Below are 17,734 nucleotides of genomic sequence, written 5' to 3'. Positions count from 1 at the left end.
AAGCTGACTATACTATGCTTTCCACTGAATCAGTCCATGCCCCAGCTGTGCCCACAGAGGACTGAAGGACACTGCTGTGCTTACCACCACATGTTCGATGTGATTCGGACACATCCATCTGCCCAGGGGCATGGCAGTGAGCGGTGGCTCGAGGCAGTCCATGTGGAACAGGAGGGGGCAATAGTCACACTGGATAAGAGGGGCCACGCGACAACTCCTGCAAAAAAAGAGATATAGGCCATTTCTATGGCAAGGTGGGAGAATTCAAACAAACTCTGCACTGTGGAACAGCTTCCCTTCCTTAATCCTAACAATGTTCTCCCACACCCTCCTCCCCAATAATCCCGTTACATTCACCATTAGGAAGATGGATGAAGTTGGGGGCTACCACCAGGCTCCTCATTATTCTCTCTCCTAAGGGGAATGTAGAGAAGTGAATTTTTTTGGAGTAGAGCTGAAGTGGTTGTCACAGCAGGAATGATCAATGCTTGATACCCACTGGGGGAAGACAGCCAACCCTGCTCTGATCTTTCTACTCCTTAAAAGAAAGCAACTACCTCAGTTTAAAACAAAAACAAAAACAAAACAAAACAAAACACTAGCAACCTTTCCAGAGTCTTATACTACAAGAGGAAAAGACTTCTCTTCCATATGAAGCACTCAGCAAAACTGACAACCAGAGAGTTGTGCTGGAAAAATGACTTTGTAATGTATTCGTGTAAGCATAGATCAAGGGAGGGCATGTAAGCTAATGCCAATCATGATTTGTAACTACGATACTCAGTGAGTCCTTAAGCTATTCTGGAGACACAGTTTGGGCGTGGCTCAGAGTTCTGCTGCTCTACTATCTGGTTCCCTATAGCTTTTGCTGTGGAACATTTCTTTTTGATAGCTATTCTCTCCTGCTATCCTGCCCTTCTAACACATCCAAGCCAAAAAGTCCAGCTTCAGTAACTGAAGCAGCTGGTTCCTATCACTGAGGAGGTCCTATTTGAAGGGAACCAGCGTCCCAGGGAAGCTACAACTGGGGCAGCCTAGAGGCTTTTGGAAGTCATCCAGCCTGATGCATACCAGCTAGTAGGGATATCTGTACTACTTTAAAATTCATCTTTAGTGCTTTAAAAATCATTTGCCTTTTTCCAGGGATGTGTGTCTCTGCTGGCCACAGTTCTTCCTGCTAGCCAGTCTAAATATCTCATGCTTCATTTTAAGTCCAACTCCTCTCATTCTAGCCTCTATAAACACGGTTTACAGTACTTCTGCACCGTGATTCTTCAAGAATTTTTTGTTACAACATTCAAGGCTCTGGTCAATTAGTCACTCAGTCTCTTTGTACTCATACCATCAGAATATGGGTTATCTATATTTAACACACATGGTTTGGAAGAGACAATAGAAGAGAGAAAAAAACATTTGCTAAATATGAGGAAGAGCCTCTTGCTATGGAAGAAAAATACCTGTTACACGTGAAACAGACTTTGACTGGTAAGGGAACAAGACCATTGTGATCTAACTCATGCTGTGTCTTCTTAACGTTTTTCCCTGTGGTTTCCTCCTTTCTTCTCCTCTTGCTAGAACCTAGAAGAGAAATTGGTGGTGTTGAATTTTCCCTGGATGGAGAGTTCCTAGTTCGGGATATGGAAACAACAGTAAGTCCGAGGAACAGGTCTTAGTAAAAGCATGTGTCATGGCCTGGACATGCATCTCTTTCTGAGGCCCCCTGGGCTGGTTTGAAGGGAGAAAAAGAATGAGAAAGGAGGAAAAGGGAGATATAAGTCAGAACTAAGATTACAAGTCACTTGCTCTATGGCAGAAACACATCTAAATGTTTTGCAGACATGAAGCGGTCAGAAACCTAGGTTAGATACTGGTGACTTAAGAAATAGAAATACCCAGGTCTAATGGTCAATAAAGACTATTCTGTGAAGGTGGCTGAGGAAAAGAGTATAATTTTACTGCATTTTTATAGAAAGCAGAAAAGCTTTGAGTCTGTATGCATCCTACTGACCAGCAGGTTTCTTAAGCCTGCCAATTTCACTTTCACTGGGAAGAAAATAAGATCTAGACGCTTTGTGGTATCAAGTAGAAGCCATGAGTTGATTAAAAAAAAAAAAGGGAATGGAGGACAATTTATAATATCCATCAAAACTACAAGTGCATAGTTTAAAAACAATATAAATGCATAGTTTTGACCCAGCAATTCTAGTATTAGTAATTTATCCTACTTATCCTACCGATACATTCACATGTATACAATGACGTATTCACAAAATTATTTGTTGAAACAGTATCTGTGGTTAACACAAGATTAAGCACAACCAGAATTTCCATTAATAGGAAATTGGTTAAATAAATTATGGTACATCTATATAAAGAAATTCTAGGAGATACGTAAGAACCAAACAGTGGTATCTGTGAGGGGTAGGAATGTAGAAACTAGGCAAATGGCAGACAGGGATGGGTGTGAAATTTTTCATTGTAACCCTTTTTATATTTTTTGATTTTTGAACTATGTGTGTGTATTACCTTTTTTGTTTTTTAAAGTGATACTGGGAAGGGTGGAAAATAGAAAACTGAGCAAGCATTGTAAACCTGCAAAGATCTCGAACCAAGAACAGGAACCTGAGACAGTGGCTACACGGACAGTGACCTCACAGGCTGCACAGCCCTTTGGTTGGACAAGAGTCCTTTGGAAGCCGGGGTAGGGGAGAGGATATGACAGTCTGGCTAACCTGGTAGTGCAGTGGTACAAGTCAGTTCATTGGGCAACTGAAATTGGGTGGGGTTCCGCTCCATGGCGGCAGCAATCAGCAGCTCAAAGGGGCGCCTTAGCTGGGGCTGCACGTAGTCCGGCTCTGCTGCCACTGGCTCCTCGTCCACGTCGATGATGTCCTCGTCGACATCATTCTGCTCAGAGGTGGGGGTCTCTGTGCTGGCATTGGATGTGGGCGTGCCAGGACGGCTGGCTCTCCTTTCCAGGATCCGGGCATGGGCAATGGCCTTGAGTTCAGTTTTGCTGGCTGATCTGTCCAACAAGTCAGTGTCGCTGCTGGGGGATGTAGTCCGCTTGCCAGATTTGTCCACCAGTCCATTGACGTGGCCCAGCTCCTTTTTCTGCTCTCGTTTCTGTGCAAATAAACAGGTGGGCCCATCACACAAAGTGACACAAAACAGAGATGGTTGCTACAAAGTCCTGCTAGACCACTAACCAAAATTACGGAAGTCTCTAATATCAGAGACTCATCCACCTGGGTGGGGACTTGGAACAATGGTCTGTTAAAGTTGACAAAACTATAGCTGAACTAAACTAAAGCTGGCAAAACCACTGCAGCAGGGAATCACCAAAAACTACAAAAGTTAGAAACAATTTTACAAACCACACATCATATGATACACCGTGTCTGTACACGAGGTGGGGGGGCGTTAATTCAGTGAGAATAAACTTAGACTAAGTGAGGACAGTGAGAATAACGTAGAGAATCAAGGAGAGCACTGTTGTTTGCCTCGGAGTGCCCTGAATGGTTTTACAAACTTTGCTCAAAATACAGAAAAGCCTGCAGAAGCAAAGGTAAAAAGTAAAACAGGCAAGCAGAGCTCCCTGTCCAGGGAGATTGGGTGCTGACTTGCAAGGCAGCCACACCACAAGGTGGAAGGGTGGTGTGTGGAGGGCAGTGATCCAGCAATAATGGCGTCCAAGAACGGCGGCTTTCAATGTCTCAAGTTTAACTAGAACTCTGACAGTGACACTTTTTGAATGGAAAGGTGGGGACACGGAAAAAGATTAAGTGTACAGGGTAGGACTGAATGACTGATAATACATTTTCCTCCAGGGATCCAAACAGAGTGGTCAAATGAAGGTTTAGCATTGGTCTCCAGTCAGGAGACCTGGGATCTTGTCCCAGTTCTGCCTCTGATTCCCTATGACCTTAGGTGGCTCAGGCCGGAGGGCAGGAATTTCTCTATGCGTAAAGTGAGACTGGTAAGACCTTTCTTCTCCTCCTCTCAGGGATACGGTAGAGATAAAGAGCACCACATATATGAAAGGGATGGCTCTGAGTTGGGGGAAGATCTAGCCTCCACTAGGAATAAAACCCGAACATCAGAGGTTGATGAGGCCCACAGGATGTATCATTTCAATCCACTTCACTGTAACTGCAGGAGGCCAGAGGGCTGTAGAGGTGATGGTGCAAAGGGCAGATTTGGCACTGGTAGGCATAGAGGTCCATCTGAGAGCAGGTCAGAGTGGCATTTCAGGAAAAGCACACTCTGTTGAAAAAGGCATACTATAATATAATCCCCAGAAAGTAGCTCTGTTTCCAGAAAATTGATGAAGAAGTAATAGGGCTTTGGAACGAAACAGAATTTGGTTCAAATCTTGGCTGTGTCCATTCCTTTGAGTACTTGGGTAAGTTCTACAATTGTGAACCTCAGTTTCTTCCTTTTAAAAAGGGAGAGAGAAAAAAAAAAAAAAAAAAGGAGAATACACCACCAGTACCCATAGTTGGCTGTAAGGGCTAAATGAGATAACACATGTAAAAGCCCAGCTATGATGAGCACTAAAACAATGTTAGTTCTTCTTCTTCACCCTCTTTTCCTGGCTTCATCTCTTCCACCACAGCTGTTCCCAACCCTTACAAGTCCAGCTTCTTTGAGTGGCAAGTTTCTGAAAGGCCTCCTGGCTGGCAGGTGCCTCTAACTGGCCCCACTCTAATCTAGCTGGGGACACACAGGTAGAGATCTTGGGAGGAGGACAAGCTGGAGGACACCCTGGTTTGTGGACTTCAAGAGATATTAAACTACAGCTGTGGTTAGATGGCTGACTTGGCCTTGGCTTGCTTTAATAAGAACCCTATGCACACATTGAAGAATAAAGGTCTGCCTAATTGTTTACCTTCTTCTTAAAGGCTGAAAACTGTTACACACATAAACCACAATCTCTGAATCATCTCATCCTGTTTCTGCAACCAAGGAAGTAATCATTCATTGTGACATCATGTTGAGGGGCCAGGAAGAGGTGACGTCACAACAAGGGAAAGTTGCTTGGTGTATAATTAGTGTGGGGTGGAGGGTAGGGAGTGGTTTACAATTCACAGACAAATTTGAATCCACAGCCTATAATTTGAGGATTGGGTCTCTCATAATGTGGGTGGAAGCACACCTACTTCCTTTTTTGATAAGGGAGCATTTAGCTTTTATACCCCACAGAAGTTCTCAAAGTAGAAAATTATGTTCTCAAAGCCAGTATTGAATTATCAAAGCTGAGGGAAGGGGAGCTAAAGAAAGGTTAGGCAACCTGGGGTCCAAGTCCTCTCCACCCCACACACCTGGCCAAGCTTCTGGATACCAGCAACTTATTTGCCTTGGGGTGAAGGGAATCCTTTTTGTATCAAGCTGGAGGAGCGCCTTCCTCTTCAGCCTCTTTCAGCCACTGCATATGGCTGCCACATTCAGGCCACTTATCAGGAGGTCTACAAGGAGATCAGACTACTCCTGTCACTAGTGAATTAACAGGCTCAGTAAATTAACACACCTTTTCTGCCCATTTCAGCAGCCCATGTTTGGATTTTAGGCCCTACTGGATTCTAAACAGTCACCATGGGGAGTGTGAGGGTGATTCCAGGGCTGGAAGAGACAAGAAGAAGGGACAAAAATGCCTTCAGGGCCAAGCCGTCTTAGCTCTAGAATATCAGTGCTCTAGATCTGGCATCCCGAGCAAAGCCTTCAGAAAGCAGCATTATTACCTTTCGGCGAACAGTGCACCGGTGACACATCCACTCCCCAGGAGGCAACATCTCTTCACTCAGTGGAGGGTTACTGTGGGGAAAAGACAAGGGCAAGACTAAGTAACTAACCCTTTGATGCAGCAGGGGAAAGTCTAACTAGGTCTGACACAAAGCTGCATGTCCCTCAACTCGTATTCTGGCCAGTCCTGCAGCACTGCTTGGGTTCTCTTATCCTTCAAAATGCTTACTTGGCATCATTTACAATAACCTAAGGAGTAAGCATCCCTTCCCATATCTTAGAAAGAGAAGCCAAATCCAAAGCTGTTAACACTGGGCTTACAGGGAAAGAAAGATATAATGAACTAGTTTGGAGCCTTGAAGAGTCATTCCCAAACTCTGCACCAAGCTAATAAAATCACTGAGAGAGAGGTCCTCCACCATCTTTTTAAAGCCTGCCAGTGTAAGTCCAAGATCTCCCATCTGCTGTTCAAAGCGCTCTGTAAAATGGTCTCCTTCCATCTTCCCAGGCCCCATTCGTGTTCTTTTTCTCCTAGTTAAACTAAAGACTTGCTATTTCTTCCTCTAGAACTCTTCCCCTTGAAAGCTATGCCTACCAAAACCCTATTCATCCTGTAAGGCCTGCTTCAATCAGCCTATGGTAGATTAAAGATGCCTACAAATTTTTCGCTACTCCTTCCGCCCAGAAGTAGTCCATTTCCTTCCTCTTGAATTGAGCTTGTCTTGTGACTTTTTTTTTTTTTTTTTGGCCACAGCTAGTGGCCAATGGGATCCTAGTTCCCTGACCAGGGATTGAACCTGCGCCCTCAGCAGTGAAACTGTGGAGTCCTAACCACTTGACCGCCAGGTAATTCCCTCTTGTAAGTTGTTTTGACCAACAGAATGCAGCAGAGGTGACAATGCTGTAACTTCCATGGCTGGGTTTGAAGAGACCTGCAGATTCCCTTTTTACATGCTTGCAATGTTCCATCTCAGAGTCCTGCTCTCATGCTGAGAGGTCACATGGAGGAGACTTAAGGCACTCCAGTTAACTCCAAGCCAACAGCTAGCACAAACTACTGCTATGTGACTGAGTCATCTTGGATCATGCCAGCTCAGTTGAGCCTCCAGATAACTGCAGTCCAGATAACAATGTGTAAAGAAAAACCACCCAGCTGAGCCTAGTCAACATGCAGATTTGTGAGAGATAATAACTAGTGTCAAAAATAAATAAATAAATAACTAGTGTCTATTTTAAGCCACTGAGTTTTGGGGTAGTTTGTTATTCAGCGACAGATAACTGAGCACACAGCTCCTCCATGTGCTCTTCCCAGATTACTCAGACATCCTTCTTCAGCTTTCCCTTGTGTGACAATTTTCTTACTTCTTTTATTAGAGGAACCAAGACAAGGACTGGATCTCTTCCCTCTTTGTATCTTTATAATATAGAGGTTGTACACACAGTAGTCACTCAGTAAGTCAATACTGAGTCAAAATTACAGCTGTGTAGGGCCGGCCTTACTGCTCCTCCAGATCATTGATTTCCATTAAGGTTACACCAAGAACCATATGAAATTTTATTAAATTCTTAGGAGGGTCACATTTATAATGTCTATACAGCAGTAGTTCTCAAAGTGTGGCATCAGCATCATCTGAGAACTTATTAGAAATGCAAATTCTGTTCGATAAGATACATGCTCCCCTATGTTCACAGCAGCACTATCTACAACAGCCAAGACACGGAAGCAACCTAAGTGTCCATCGACAGGTGAATGGATAAAGAACGTGTGATACATGTATACAATGGAGTATTACTCAGCCATAAAAAAGAATGAAATAATGCCATTTGCAGCTAAGTGAAGTAAGTCAGACAGAGAAAGACAAATATTCTATATCATTTACATGTGGAATCTAAAAAAAATGATACAAATGAACTCACTTAGAAAATAGAAAAAGACTTACAGACATAGAAAACCAATTTATGGTTACTAAAGGGCATAGCATAGGGGGATGAGGGGTAGAGGGAAGATAAATTAGGAGTCTGGGATTAAAATATACACACAGTACTATATATAAAACAGGTAACCAACAAGGACCTACTGTGTAGCCCAGGGAATTATACTCAGCATCTTGTAATAACCTATAATGGAAAAGAATCTGGAAAAGGACGTGTGCGTGTGCGTGTGTCTACATGTATAACTGAATCACTTTGCTGTACACTTGAAACTAACACATTGTAAATTAACTATATTTCAATTAAAAAAAAGAAGAAATGCAAATTCTGAGACCTCATTCCAGGCCTACTGAATTAGAAATTCTGGGAGTGGGGCTCAGCAATTCATGTTTAACAAGTTCTCCTGGTGATTCTGCTCAATACCAAAGTTTGAAAACCACTGCTATACAGAATAAGGCTACATTTACTCTTAAGAAATACCTACATTTGGTTCCTGGGAGTCACCTACTTGGAATGGTATGGAGGAAATTTTTTTTTCAAAATACATGAGAAATGCCTAATATATATATATATATATATATATATATATATATATATATATACTATGAATATATAAGGACTCTCCCTTAAGTCCCAGGCCTTAATGCTAGGCTGCTTTACCGTTTCTACCTAAAACAGCACTTGGCTTGACAAATTTTCCTAGCTCCCACTTTGCCAATGCGTCCCTGGAGCCCTGAGCATACATGTTAGGATGTCCACCAAGCCCTCACAGCTCATTGCTTCCTATCCTCTGTTTCCTTGGTGGAATCTCAGGAGGATCCTTACCAGGAACCATAAAACTGGAGGCACACTGGCCTACTGGGACAGGTCTTCAAGCCCTGGAGGGCCACAAGTGAATGTCACCTGTAAAGTCTTCCCTAGTTCTCTCCAATGTATTTCTGCATAGGCCATATCCAAACTAATGAAATGCATGCATGTAATGTGCAAAGGCCTACAGACTCTGCTATGCTTCAGCAGCTGTCATATTAAAACTAATCCTGAAAAGGCTGCCATTTCTCATTCTGTTTTTCATCATTTCTTTTCATCTGCCTACTGACTTTGTGTTTTGTACCAAGATACCCTACAGCAAACATGTAAAGCACAGAAGGGTGAGGCAAGGCGGCAGTGGCTTAGATCTTTTACCAAGATGTGAATGGCCCCCTGGCCACCCTTCCTGCCTTCCTCAATCTATTTCCAACCCTGCTGGCAGAATAATTCTGCCACAATTCTGATCATATCATTCTCCTTATTAAAAAGCCCTTCAATATTGCCCTTACCCCATCAGGATAAAGTTCAAGCTCCTCAGTACTGCAAGCCAGAACCCTGTCCCTTCCCCAGTTCCATCAGTCTGGTGGCTCCCTACACAGTCCACACTGTTTCTCAACCCTTTCTCTGATCATTCTCATTCTCTGCTACCCACAACCACAAAAGCTGAGCCTCCCCCCACTCCTTCACCTGGTGAACACCTTATCTTTTGGAGCTCAAGTCAGGCACTATCTCCAGGAGGACTCCTCTGACAGCCCCTGATTCCCTACAGCACTTCTGTGCCATACTATAGTGAAATATTATGTACCCGAATCTCCTTCTCTGCCTCATTTACCTTTGTATCTCTATACTCTGTATTATGCCTGGCACACAGTAGGTACTCAATAAAGCTTTAAAGAACTGGGGAACACTAAAATAATGGGCTTCTAAGAAGTGAATGTAACCCCCTCCACCCAAGTCATGAGGCAAGGCAATGTGGATGTGCAGACACTTGTTTTGGTGGTTAAATCACACATGAAATTACTTATGTTTTCAATAAGAAGACATCAAAGTCCATACTTGCAAGCTTGAACTTCATACTGTAACCTACTTAAACCCTCTTTAAACAATTTGATTTCTCATTTCTCTTTCTTTTTTTTTTTTTAACATCTTTATTGGAGTATAATTGCTTTATAATGGTGTGTTAGTTTCTACTTTGTAACAAAATGAATCAGCTATACATATACATATATCCCCATATCTCTTCCCTCTTGCATCTCCCTCCCTCCCACCCTCTCTATCCCACCCCTCTAGGTGGTCACAAAGCACTGAGCTGATCTCCCTGTGCTATGAGGCTGCTTCCCACTAGCTACCTATTTTACATTTGGTAGTGTATATATCTACATGTCACTCTCTCACTTTGTCCCAGCTTACCCTTCCCCCTCCGTGTCCTCATCATTTCTCTTTCTTAACACAGGGGTAAAATGCTCAAAATCTGTATTAAGAGGCTCTCAAAAGTAGCTCCTGGTTGGTTTCTAAAGGATCACTTTCAGAGATACCACGCTGAAGAACAAACATTCATCAGAATTGTAGATTATGGCCACAGGCTCCTCTTGTCTGCCCTAAAGTTCAGGCTGTGAATTTAGGGAGCCATGCAGGAAAGTCAGAGTGTTGTCTCCAGGATGAACACAGAACATTTAAAAGAGTGAGGCCTTGTTGGGATTTTGCTGCTTTCTTAGAGACAGAACATGCATCTTGAAATAAATCTGAAAATATGGTGGGACTTCCCTGGTGGCGCAGTGGCTAAGAATCCGCCTGCCAATGCCAGGGACGTGGGTTCGAGCCCTGGTCCGGGAAGATCCCACAGGCCACGGAGCAACTAAGCCCGTGCGCCACAACTACTGAGCCCGCATGCCACAACTACTGAAGCCCGCGCACCTAGAGCCCATGCTCTGCAACAAGAAGCCCGCAATGAGAAGCCTGCGCACCGCAAGGAAGAGTAGCCCCCCTCCTGCCACAACTAGAGAAAACCCACACAGCAACGAAGGCCCAACACAGCCAAAAATTAGAAGGCAGTTTTTCAACTCAAACATCTAGAGGAAAAGGATTCGTGAAATGACTCAAGGAAAGACAGGCTGCCATTGGGGTAATAAGCTCAGGAACTAGTTCTGGAAGATGTTGTTCTGCAAACAGACTAATTTTGTTCCATATGAGAAATACTGTCAACAGACAAAGGATTCCAGGGAGAAAGGAGATTCTGCAGCCTCGGGGTACTCACATACACATCCTGAGGACTTCCCCACCTCACCCACCCATCTTAAAGCTCCTTGCCCCCCATGTTCTCATAAGTTAAGTATGAACTTCAAAACAATTATATGCATGCCAGAATCTTTAAATCATGATATGCCTGTCAAGAAAAACATGGCTCTGTTCCAGCTCCCTCTCATCCCCATATATCAATGAAGACAGGGTACTGAGAGCCATCCTCTACAAAAGGAAATCATTAAAAGTTAAAAGTCAGGTAGTGCTGAAATTATCAGTTTCTGCTGCTCAGCAGTAAAAACCATGAAAACACTGTAATGAGCCAGTGCTGCTTGTAAAGACATCGATATGCTTCCTAATCGCTAAAGCTTAGAAATAGCAGGGTGATAATCTCATTTTACATCTAGTCTATTACAGTTCACAAAGTGTTTTCACAGATGCTCTTACTTGATCTTCACCATCATACAGTGAAAATTAATTCTTACTCCCATCATACAGGTATCTCTAAACGGACTTATCTAAAGCCATGGAGTCAGAAAGCAGAATTAGAACCAATATCAGCTTCCTGGTTCTTCCAAATCTTGAGCCCAATCTGATTTCTAGGTAGTTCTCCTATTTCTAGGGAACACAGTGGAATATCCGTCACAGTATCTTCCTCAACCACAGGGTTGAGCATTCCCCTCTCCTTTAGTCAGTATTTATTGAATTCCCACTGCTTACTAACCAATGCCACACTGGAGGTACCATGCTAGAGGAAGGACACAAAGCAAACAAGTTATGATCTAACCCATCAAGAAACACAGCCTTTAGGGAGAGAGGACCAGAGTCATTCATCCACTCAAGCATTTACTGGACACTATGTTATGCTAGGCAATGCACTAAGTGGTGGGATTTCAAAAATGGTCCTTGCTCTCAGGGATCATAAAGTGAAAAGGACAGTTGGTAATGAGACCACATATAATCAACTACAAACTGATTCTGATTCTTGCCATACAGACCTATATAAAACTCAACAGTTCATGGATGCCAGACTCAACACAGAGCCTCAGAACTTTGGTCTTTTGGTACCTGAAGGTGACGGTGGCCTTTCCCCTACTCTTTCCACATCTCAACAACTGCTATTCAGCAAATGGTAATTAAGCCAGTGATCCTTTAAAGATGGTGAAGTTAAGGATCTTGAGGTGTTCACGAGGAGACTATAGTTTTAGAAGAAGGTATATTTCTGTATTTTGAAAACCTACCTGATGAAAGGAAGGTTCTGGGAGTGGAGACATTTCCCTGGGAACAGAGACTAAAGTCCACCTAAGCACACAATATTATTTGAAACTTTAGATTCCTTCTGAGAACTGTCTACGTCCTGGGAAGGAAGGTGAGCCCTGGAAGAGTCATTTTCTGTATGTGAGCTGGCTTGTCTTGGAAAACTGGTAGCTCTTTAGCCAACAGGCCAAGGGCCTTTATTTTATTTTCTGACTTCAAAAGAATATGGCCTGCGGTGCTGCGAGACAGGCACTCTGCTCCATGCAGAGAAGAGAGTGCCCTGTGAGCATGGCGCTCTTGCAGAGTATCTTCCCATCTTCATGGCTATGGATGTTTCCTTCCAGATCGTTTGTTAAAAAGCCCTGGCCTGCAATTCCTGGCCAGAAAGTGACTGTTCACTGCTCTCCAACTTGTTATTTATTTTAACCACTACCTGATCTTGAAGACACTTGTTAGCTATAAAATAATTCATAACAATAGAGCTCTAAATCTTCAGAGATTGTACAACTGAAGAGTATGCATCTCAGAGTTTGGTGTGGCTCTCTGTGAGGCCTGAGAGGGCCTATAAACTGTTAACAGTAACATCTGCACACAAACCAACTAAAAAGCTGGACAAACATTAATTTTTTCAAACTAAAACTCCTAAAGCCAACCTCTGCAGCAGGACTCTAGCATCTGAACTTCCATAAACAAATGCAAATGATGCATCTCTGTTGCTGAACAGGGTGTCTCGATTGGTCTATTTCTGGAGTCATCGAAAAGAAAACCACAAACATACACCCCTCAGCTAACTGTAATGCCTGCACTGACAGACCTCTCCGTGTCAAAGATTCAAAGCCCAGAGCCAGATGATCCCAATTTACAGCCCAAGGACACAGCCCAGTTTTAATTTAGAATGCCTCTTTCATTCACTAATGAGGCTGCAGCTCACCACTGCAGGTGGAAGATATTGGTAGTTGTCATGGTTCTTGGCTCTCTAATTAAGAGGATCTATTTCAAGTCATATACCAGTGTGGTTGATCGGAGTCTAACCTCACTCATCTCCCTCGCCTATTAATATATGTGAACCTGCACGACATTAACATTTACTTCAGATTTAGTCGCCACCAGTGGGACCTGTTGCTCCATAGCTCTGCGTTAATTATCCACCCAGCACAAGCAGTTTTTCAATATGGAACTGGAAGAGAGAAGGGGGAGGGGAACAAGAGAACAAAGGGAGGAGGGGAGAGGTGAAGGGAGACAGAGAAGCAGAAAAGACTGCCTTTTATTTCAGAGACCTATTTTTTACATTATAACATGCAGATAAAAATGGTGTTGGGCTCTGGACTTTTTTTTTTTAATATGTTGTTACTGGTGTATGGCTTGCAACTGTCCATCCAGCCAAGCAACATTGACATTTTAAAACTTGAGCCAAAGGCAGCCAGAGAGACATGAAAATATCACTTAACCAAATCATAAGCTTTGGTGTACGTCTTAGGACAAGAGGGAGCAAGTGGATGAAAAATACTTAAGAAAGAACACACTCCATTTTCTCTTCCTGGACTGACAAAAATATTCTATTTAACACAAACACTTAACAGGAACACTGTGCAAACAGCATGTCTGCACACAATATACCAACAACAGCCTTTCACTCAGGTTCTCTTCTAAAAGAGGTCAGTCAAATGACCCTGGTTAGGGTCCCTCCTGTCAGAACCCATCATTCTCCAAGAATCAGAAGCTCTCTAGCTACATAAACAGTCATTTCAGTTGAAATAAAATATCAGACTAAGAAAGATTCCGCTGCCCGCTGCCCTGCATCGTCTGTATGTCCCTCCCCCCCCTTTTGGTGGTGGTGGGGTATTCAGCAAGCAAACAACGGCACTGAGCAGTTTTGATTTTTAATTTCACAGTTCATGGGTCTCATCCATCCATGTGAGGTCCACTACCAGATAAAAATCCTGCATCTATATTTCACAGCATCGTGTAAGACCAACTGCAGAAGACAATACATGCGCAGAACAGGCCTCCTCTCTCTCAGACTGGCCCCGCTGCTCTCCGTCCGCTCAGGAAACGTGTTGGTACCAGTCAAAAGGGGAGTGAGGGTGATCGCTGACAGGACCACAACCATGTCCCAGCCTCCTAGCAGCCATCTTGATCTATAAAGGCACCTATCAGTACAGAAAACAAGCCTTTTATAAATTGAAATCAGCTTCTGTCCTGGAAAAGCTAAGAGGTGATGGGTAAAGTTTAATTTAACAATATCTTTTAAAACTTAAATTAAAAGCTATATTAATAATTCCCAAATTTAATGGTCTGTGTTTTGAGGGAACAAAATTTAATGAAATTTAAATGGCAGCAGAAATAGTAAGCTTTCTCTGGACACTTGCGTGGGCATCAGCTTTTCCCTTCATGGATGGCCTACCTTTCAAAGGCAGAGAAGAGGGTCATATCGAAGGATACTGGAGAGATGAGAGCAGAGAGGAAGTTCATGGGGGTCCCTGAACCTTAATTTCTTACTCTCCTTTACCCCAGCTACTGACTCAAATACAGCTAATGCCACAAAGTACATAAAAAGTACAAGGGCTCCTGGTTCTTTCATGCAGAGCCTTAGTAGCTGTGTTAACAAGGAGGCCAATGAAGTGCCAGGCCATTACAAATGCCCTATTGAGAAACTTAGCTAGTTGCGTCACTTCCACAGGCATATAATCCTTTCAAACTAGCTGACTGTGCCCCCAAATTTTATTGCCTTCTATGTAGAGCTGGCTTGGGGCATCCTCCCAGTGAAGGACACCTGGAGAAGAGGGTTATAAGAAGTGCAGGGAAAGAAGGAGGGAGGGTAGAACCAACAGTTATAACAGGTGTTTGCCTCTGCTAACTTCTCTACAAGCCAAGCCCGGTGCCACAGGACCTGATCTACCACTGGTTTGCCTATTCTTGCAGTCCTGGCTTCTCTACAATGGAAAATGAGCTGGCTGCAAACAGTTAAAAAATGGGCTTCATTCATTCACCTTATGATGGATGCTGGAGACCACCTATTTTAGAAAAGAGTCAATATTCTGGCCTCAACAGTCACTTTCTTTTTTTTTTTTGGCAACAAGGGATTTTATTTATTTATTTATTAAAAAATTTTTTTTTATCATCTTTATTGGAGTATAATTGCTCTACAATGTTGTGCTAGTTTCTGCTGTATAACAAAGTGAATCAGCTATACGTATACATACATCCCCAACAGTCACTTTCTAATACTCCACTTTCTAATATTCCATTGGAAAGAACCAACAATTTTAATTGTGTACTCCATAAGAGTCTCAAAGGTATGGAAAACTGGGTACTGTTCCGTGGTCAAATTTTAGTGGGACTATCAAGAATAAGGAAAGAGGCTACACTCTTCTTGTAGACACAGCTCAGAGAATCTGGACCAGTTCACACCTTACAGATATTGGACCTAAAATTCTATAAAGGCTGGGAAAACTAAAAATAATAACATCTTAGGGAGAATATCTGAAATCCAACTAAATGTAGAGCGGGTTTCCACCCAAGGCTCAGCTGCTTTTCCCTAAGGAGGATTTCTGCTTCACTTACTCTCCTCTGACAGGGTCTTCTAAAAAAAAAATGAAGGAGGAAGAATAATGTTACTGGGACTTCCCTGGTGGCGGAGTGGTTAAGAATCCTTCTGCCACGCAGTGGTTGAGAATCTGCCTGCCAATGCAGGGGACACGGGTTCGAGCCCTGGTCCGGGAGGATCCTACATGTCGCGGAGCAACTAAGCCCGCGAGCCGCAACTACTGAGCCCGCGTGCCACAACTACTGAAGCCTGCACGCCTGGAGCCCATGCTCTGCAACAAGAGAAGCCACCGCAATGAGACGCCCGTGCACTGCAATCAAGAGTAGCTCCCCTCGCTGCAACTAGAGAAAGCCTGTGCACAGCAACAAAGACCCAATGCAGCCAAAAATAAATAAATAAAATTTTTAAAAAAGAATCCGCCTGCCAGTGCAAGGGACACGGGTTCGAGCCCTGGCCCAGGAAGATCCCACATGCCGCAGAACAACTAAGCCCGTGTGCCACAGCTACTGAAGCCCGCGTGCCTAGAGCCCGTGCTCCACAACAAGAGAAGCCACCGCAATGAGAAGCCCGCACATCGCAAGGAAGAGCAGCCCCCGCTCGCTGCAACTAGAGAAAGCCTATGTGCAGCAATGAAGACCCAATGCAAACAAAAATTTTAAAAAATTAAAGAATAATGCTACTATTGGGGCCAAAACAGCACAGAGCTTATTCCCCTCTTCTTTTACCCTTACCCTTGCCCCTCCCCCAATTTTACTCAGAAACCTCAAAGCTCCCCACCCTGCATGACTGAAGTAATCTCCTGGGCACGCTGTCAAACTGTGCTGTCGTGGTTTGATGCCACAGCTAAGTGCGGACTTGGGCTTCTGAAGCCTTCCAGTTATACCCCTGGTGACCTATTTAGGAGTTGAACATACTTGTCAGAGACAGAGTGCCATGATTTTTCCCTTCGGCCCACTTTTCTCTCAGATGGTCCCTAACCAAAGAACAGTCACCCTAAGGGCCTGAATGTGTGCACACAAATGGTAAGATTTGTGGAAAGCTTGTATACAGCAAGCATACAAGCCTTGCACATGAGCTCTTTCCTGTAACTTAAATAACCTGCAGGCACTTTTCTTACTATACAGCTTCCTACAACACCACAAACTGCAGCCTGAAGTCAAAGATGTCTGATATTATGGAATCAGGCGTCAGAATTGCTTTGACTTAGAATGGCTAAGTGTCATCTACGCCAGGCAAAACCAAGAGGACTACCAAGGAGGGATAAAGCAAAACAAAGATAATAAAGCAAAACAATGTTTCTCAATAAAGGTCAAAATTAGTGACAGTTCTCCCTACATTTAAGACGCTCTTTCAAAAAAATGGCAAGATCAAGGAAAGTTAAATATAGCCAACCCATGTATAGAACTATGAGAAGTTACAGGTTTAGACACATTTAATGAGATTTATGTAGTATAATTTTCACAATGTATTTTGACCAATAATTGATGATTGTTAATGGGAAAAGTTCACCATAGAGTTTCCCTCTAATGTTTCCAGAGCTTTGTTAAAACCAAGAAGCAGTAGAGGGGCTTCTCTGGTGGCGCAGTGGTTAAGAATCCACCTGCCAATGCAGGGGACACGGGTTCGAGCCCTGGTCCGGGAAGATCCCACATGCCGCAGAGCAACTAAGTCCATGTGCCCATGAGCCACAACTACTGAGCCCACGTGTTGCAACTACTGAAGCCCGTGCACCTAGATACCGTGCTCTGCAGCAAGAGAAGCTACCGCACCACAACGAAGAGTAGCCCCTGCTCGCCGCAACTAGAGAAAGCCCGTGCACAGCAAGGAAGATGCAACGCAGCCAAAAAAAAAAAAAAAAAAAAAAAAAAAGAACCAGTAGAACTCTACTCGAGGGTTCAGTGAACATGGGAATTAAAAAGCTCACAGCTCATCACAGGAGCCCATGGCTGGTGGAAAGAACAGGAGTAGCTCCACATTGCCCAGTTTTGTAATGCAGAGACTTTTCTAAACTCACTCAAAGTTCCGTGCACTTCATTAGCTTCTCTGCTCTGTTCTTTGTACAAATGCAGACAGGAGGAAAAAATATCCAACAACCCTCTGAGGATCACGGCTGGATAAAAGACTATAAATACGCTCGTGCTGCCACAAACAGGTTTCTACCCTAGAATTCAACCTTGCTAGTAATTCTGAGAGGTACCCCCACCCCTGCCT

At 43.5% G+C, this 17,734-nt stretch overlaps 1 protein-coding gene across 6 annotated transcripts in view; it reads right to left on the bottom strand.

Moving 5' to 3' along the window:
• The window catches only part of PHF12 (PHD finger protein 12), a 39,453-nt gene that overhangs the window by 12,606 nt on the left and 9,113 nt on the right, over positions 1 to 17,734 (bottom strand). For all 6 annotated transcript variants that reach the window (XR_016388898.1, XR_016388899.1, XR_016388900.1 and 3 more), the window contains exons 3-6: positions 5,742 to 5,814; positions 2,733 to 3,126; positions 1,458 to 1,578; positions 85 to 217 (exon numbers count right to left, since the gene is read on the bottom strand). Coding sequence is in view for 3 of the 6 variants with exons in the window: in XM_089900691.1 (XP_089756817.1) it covers positions 85 to 217; positions 1,458 to 1,578; positions 2,733 to 3,126; positions 5,742 to 5,814 (721 nt within the window). In the remaining 3 variants the exon portion in view is untranslated. The remainder of the gene's footprint in view (positions 1 to 84; positions 218 to 1,457; positions 1,579 to 2,732; positions 3,127 to 5,741; positions 5,815 to 17,734) is intronic.

Source organism: Delphinapterus leucas, chromosome 19, assembly GCF_059928025.1.
Source record: "Delphinapterus leucas isolate spDelLeu-1000000601 "Yukka" chromosome 19, BTC_Dleu_Yukka2, whole genome shotgun sequence".
NCBI lineage: Eukaryota > Metazoa > Chordata > Mammalia > Artiodactyla > Monodontidae > Delphinapterus > Delphinapterus leucas.
This window is presented reverse-complemented; position numbering and strand designations above follow the sequence as displayed.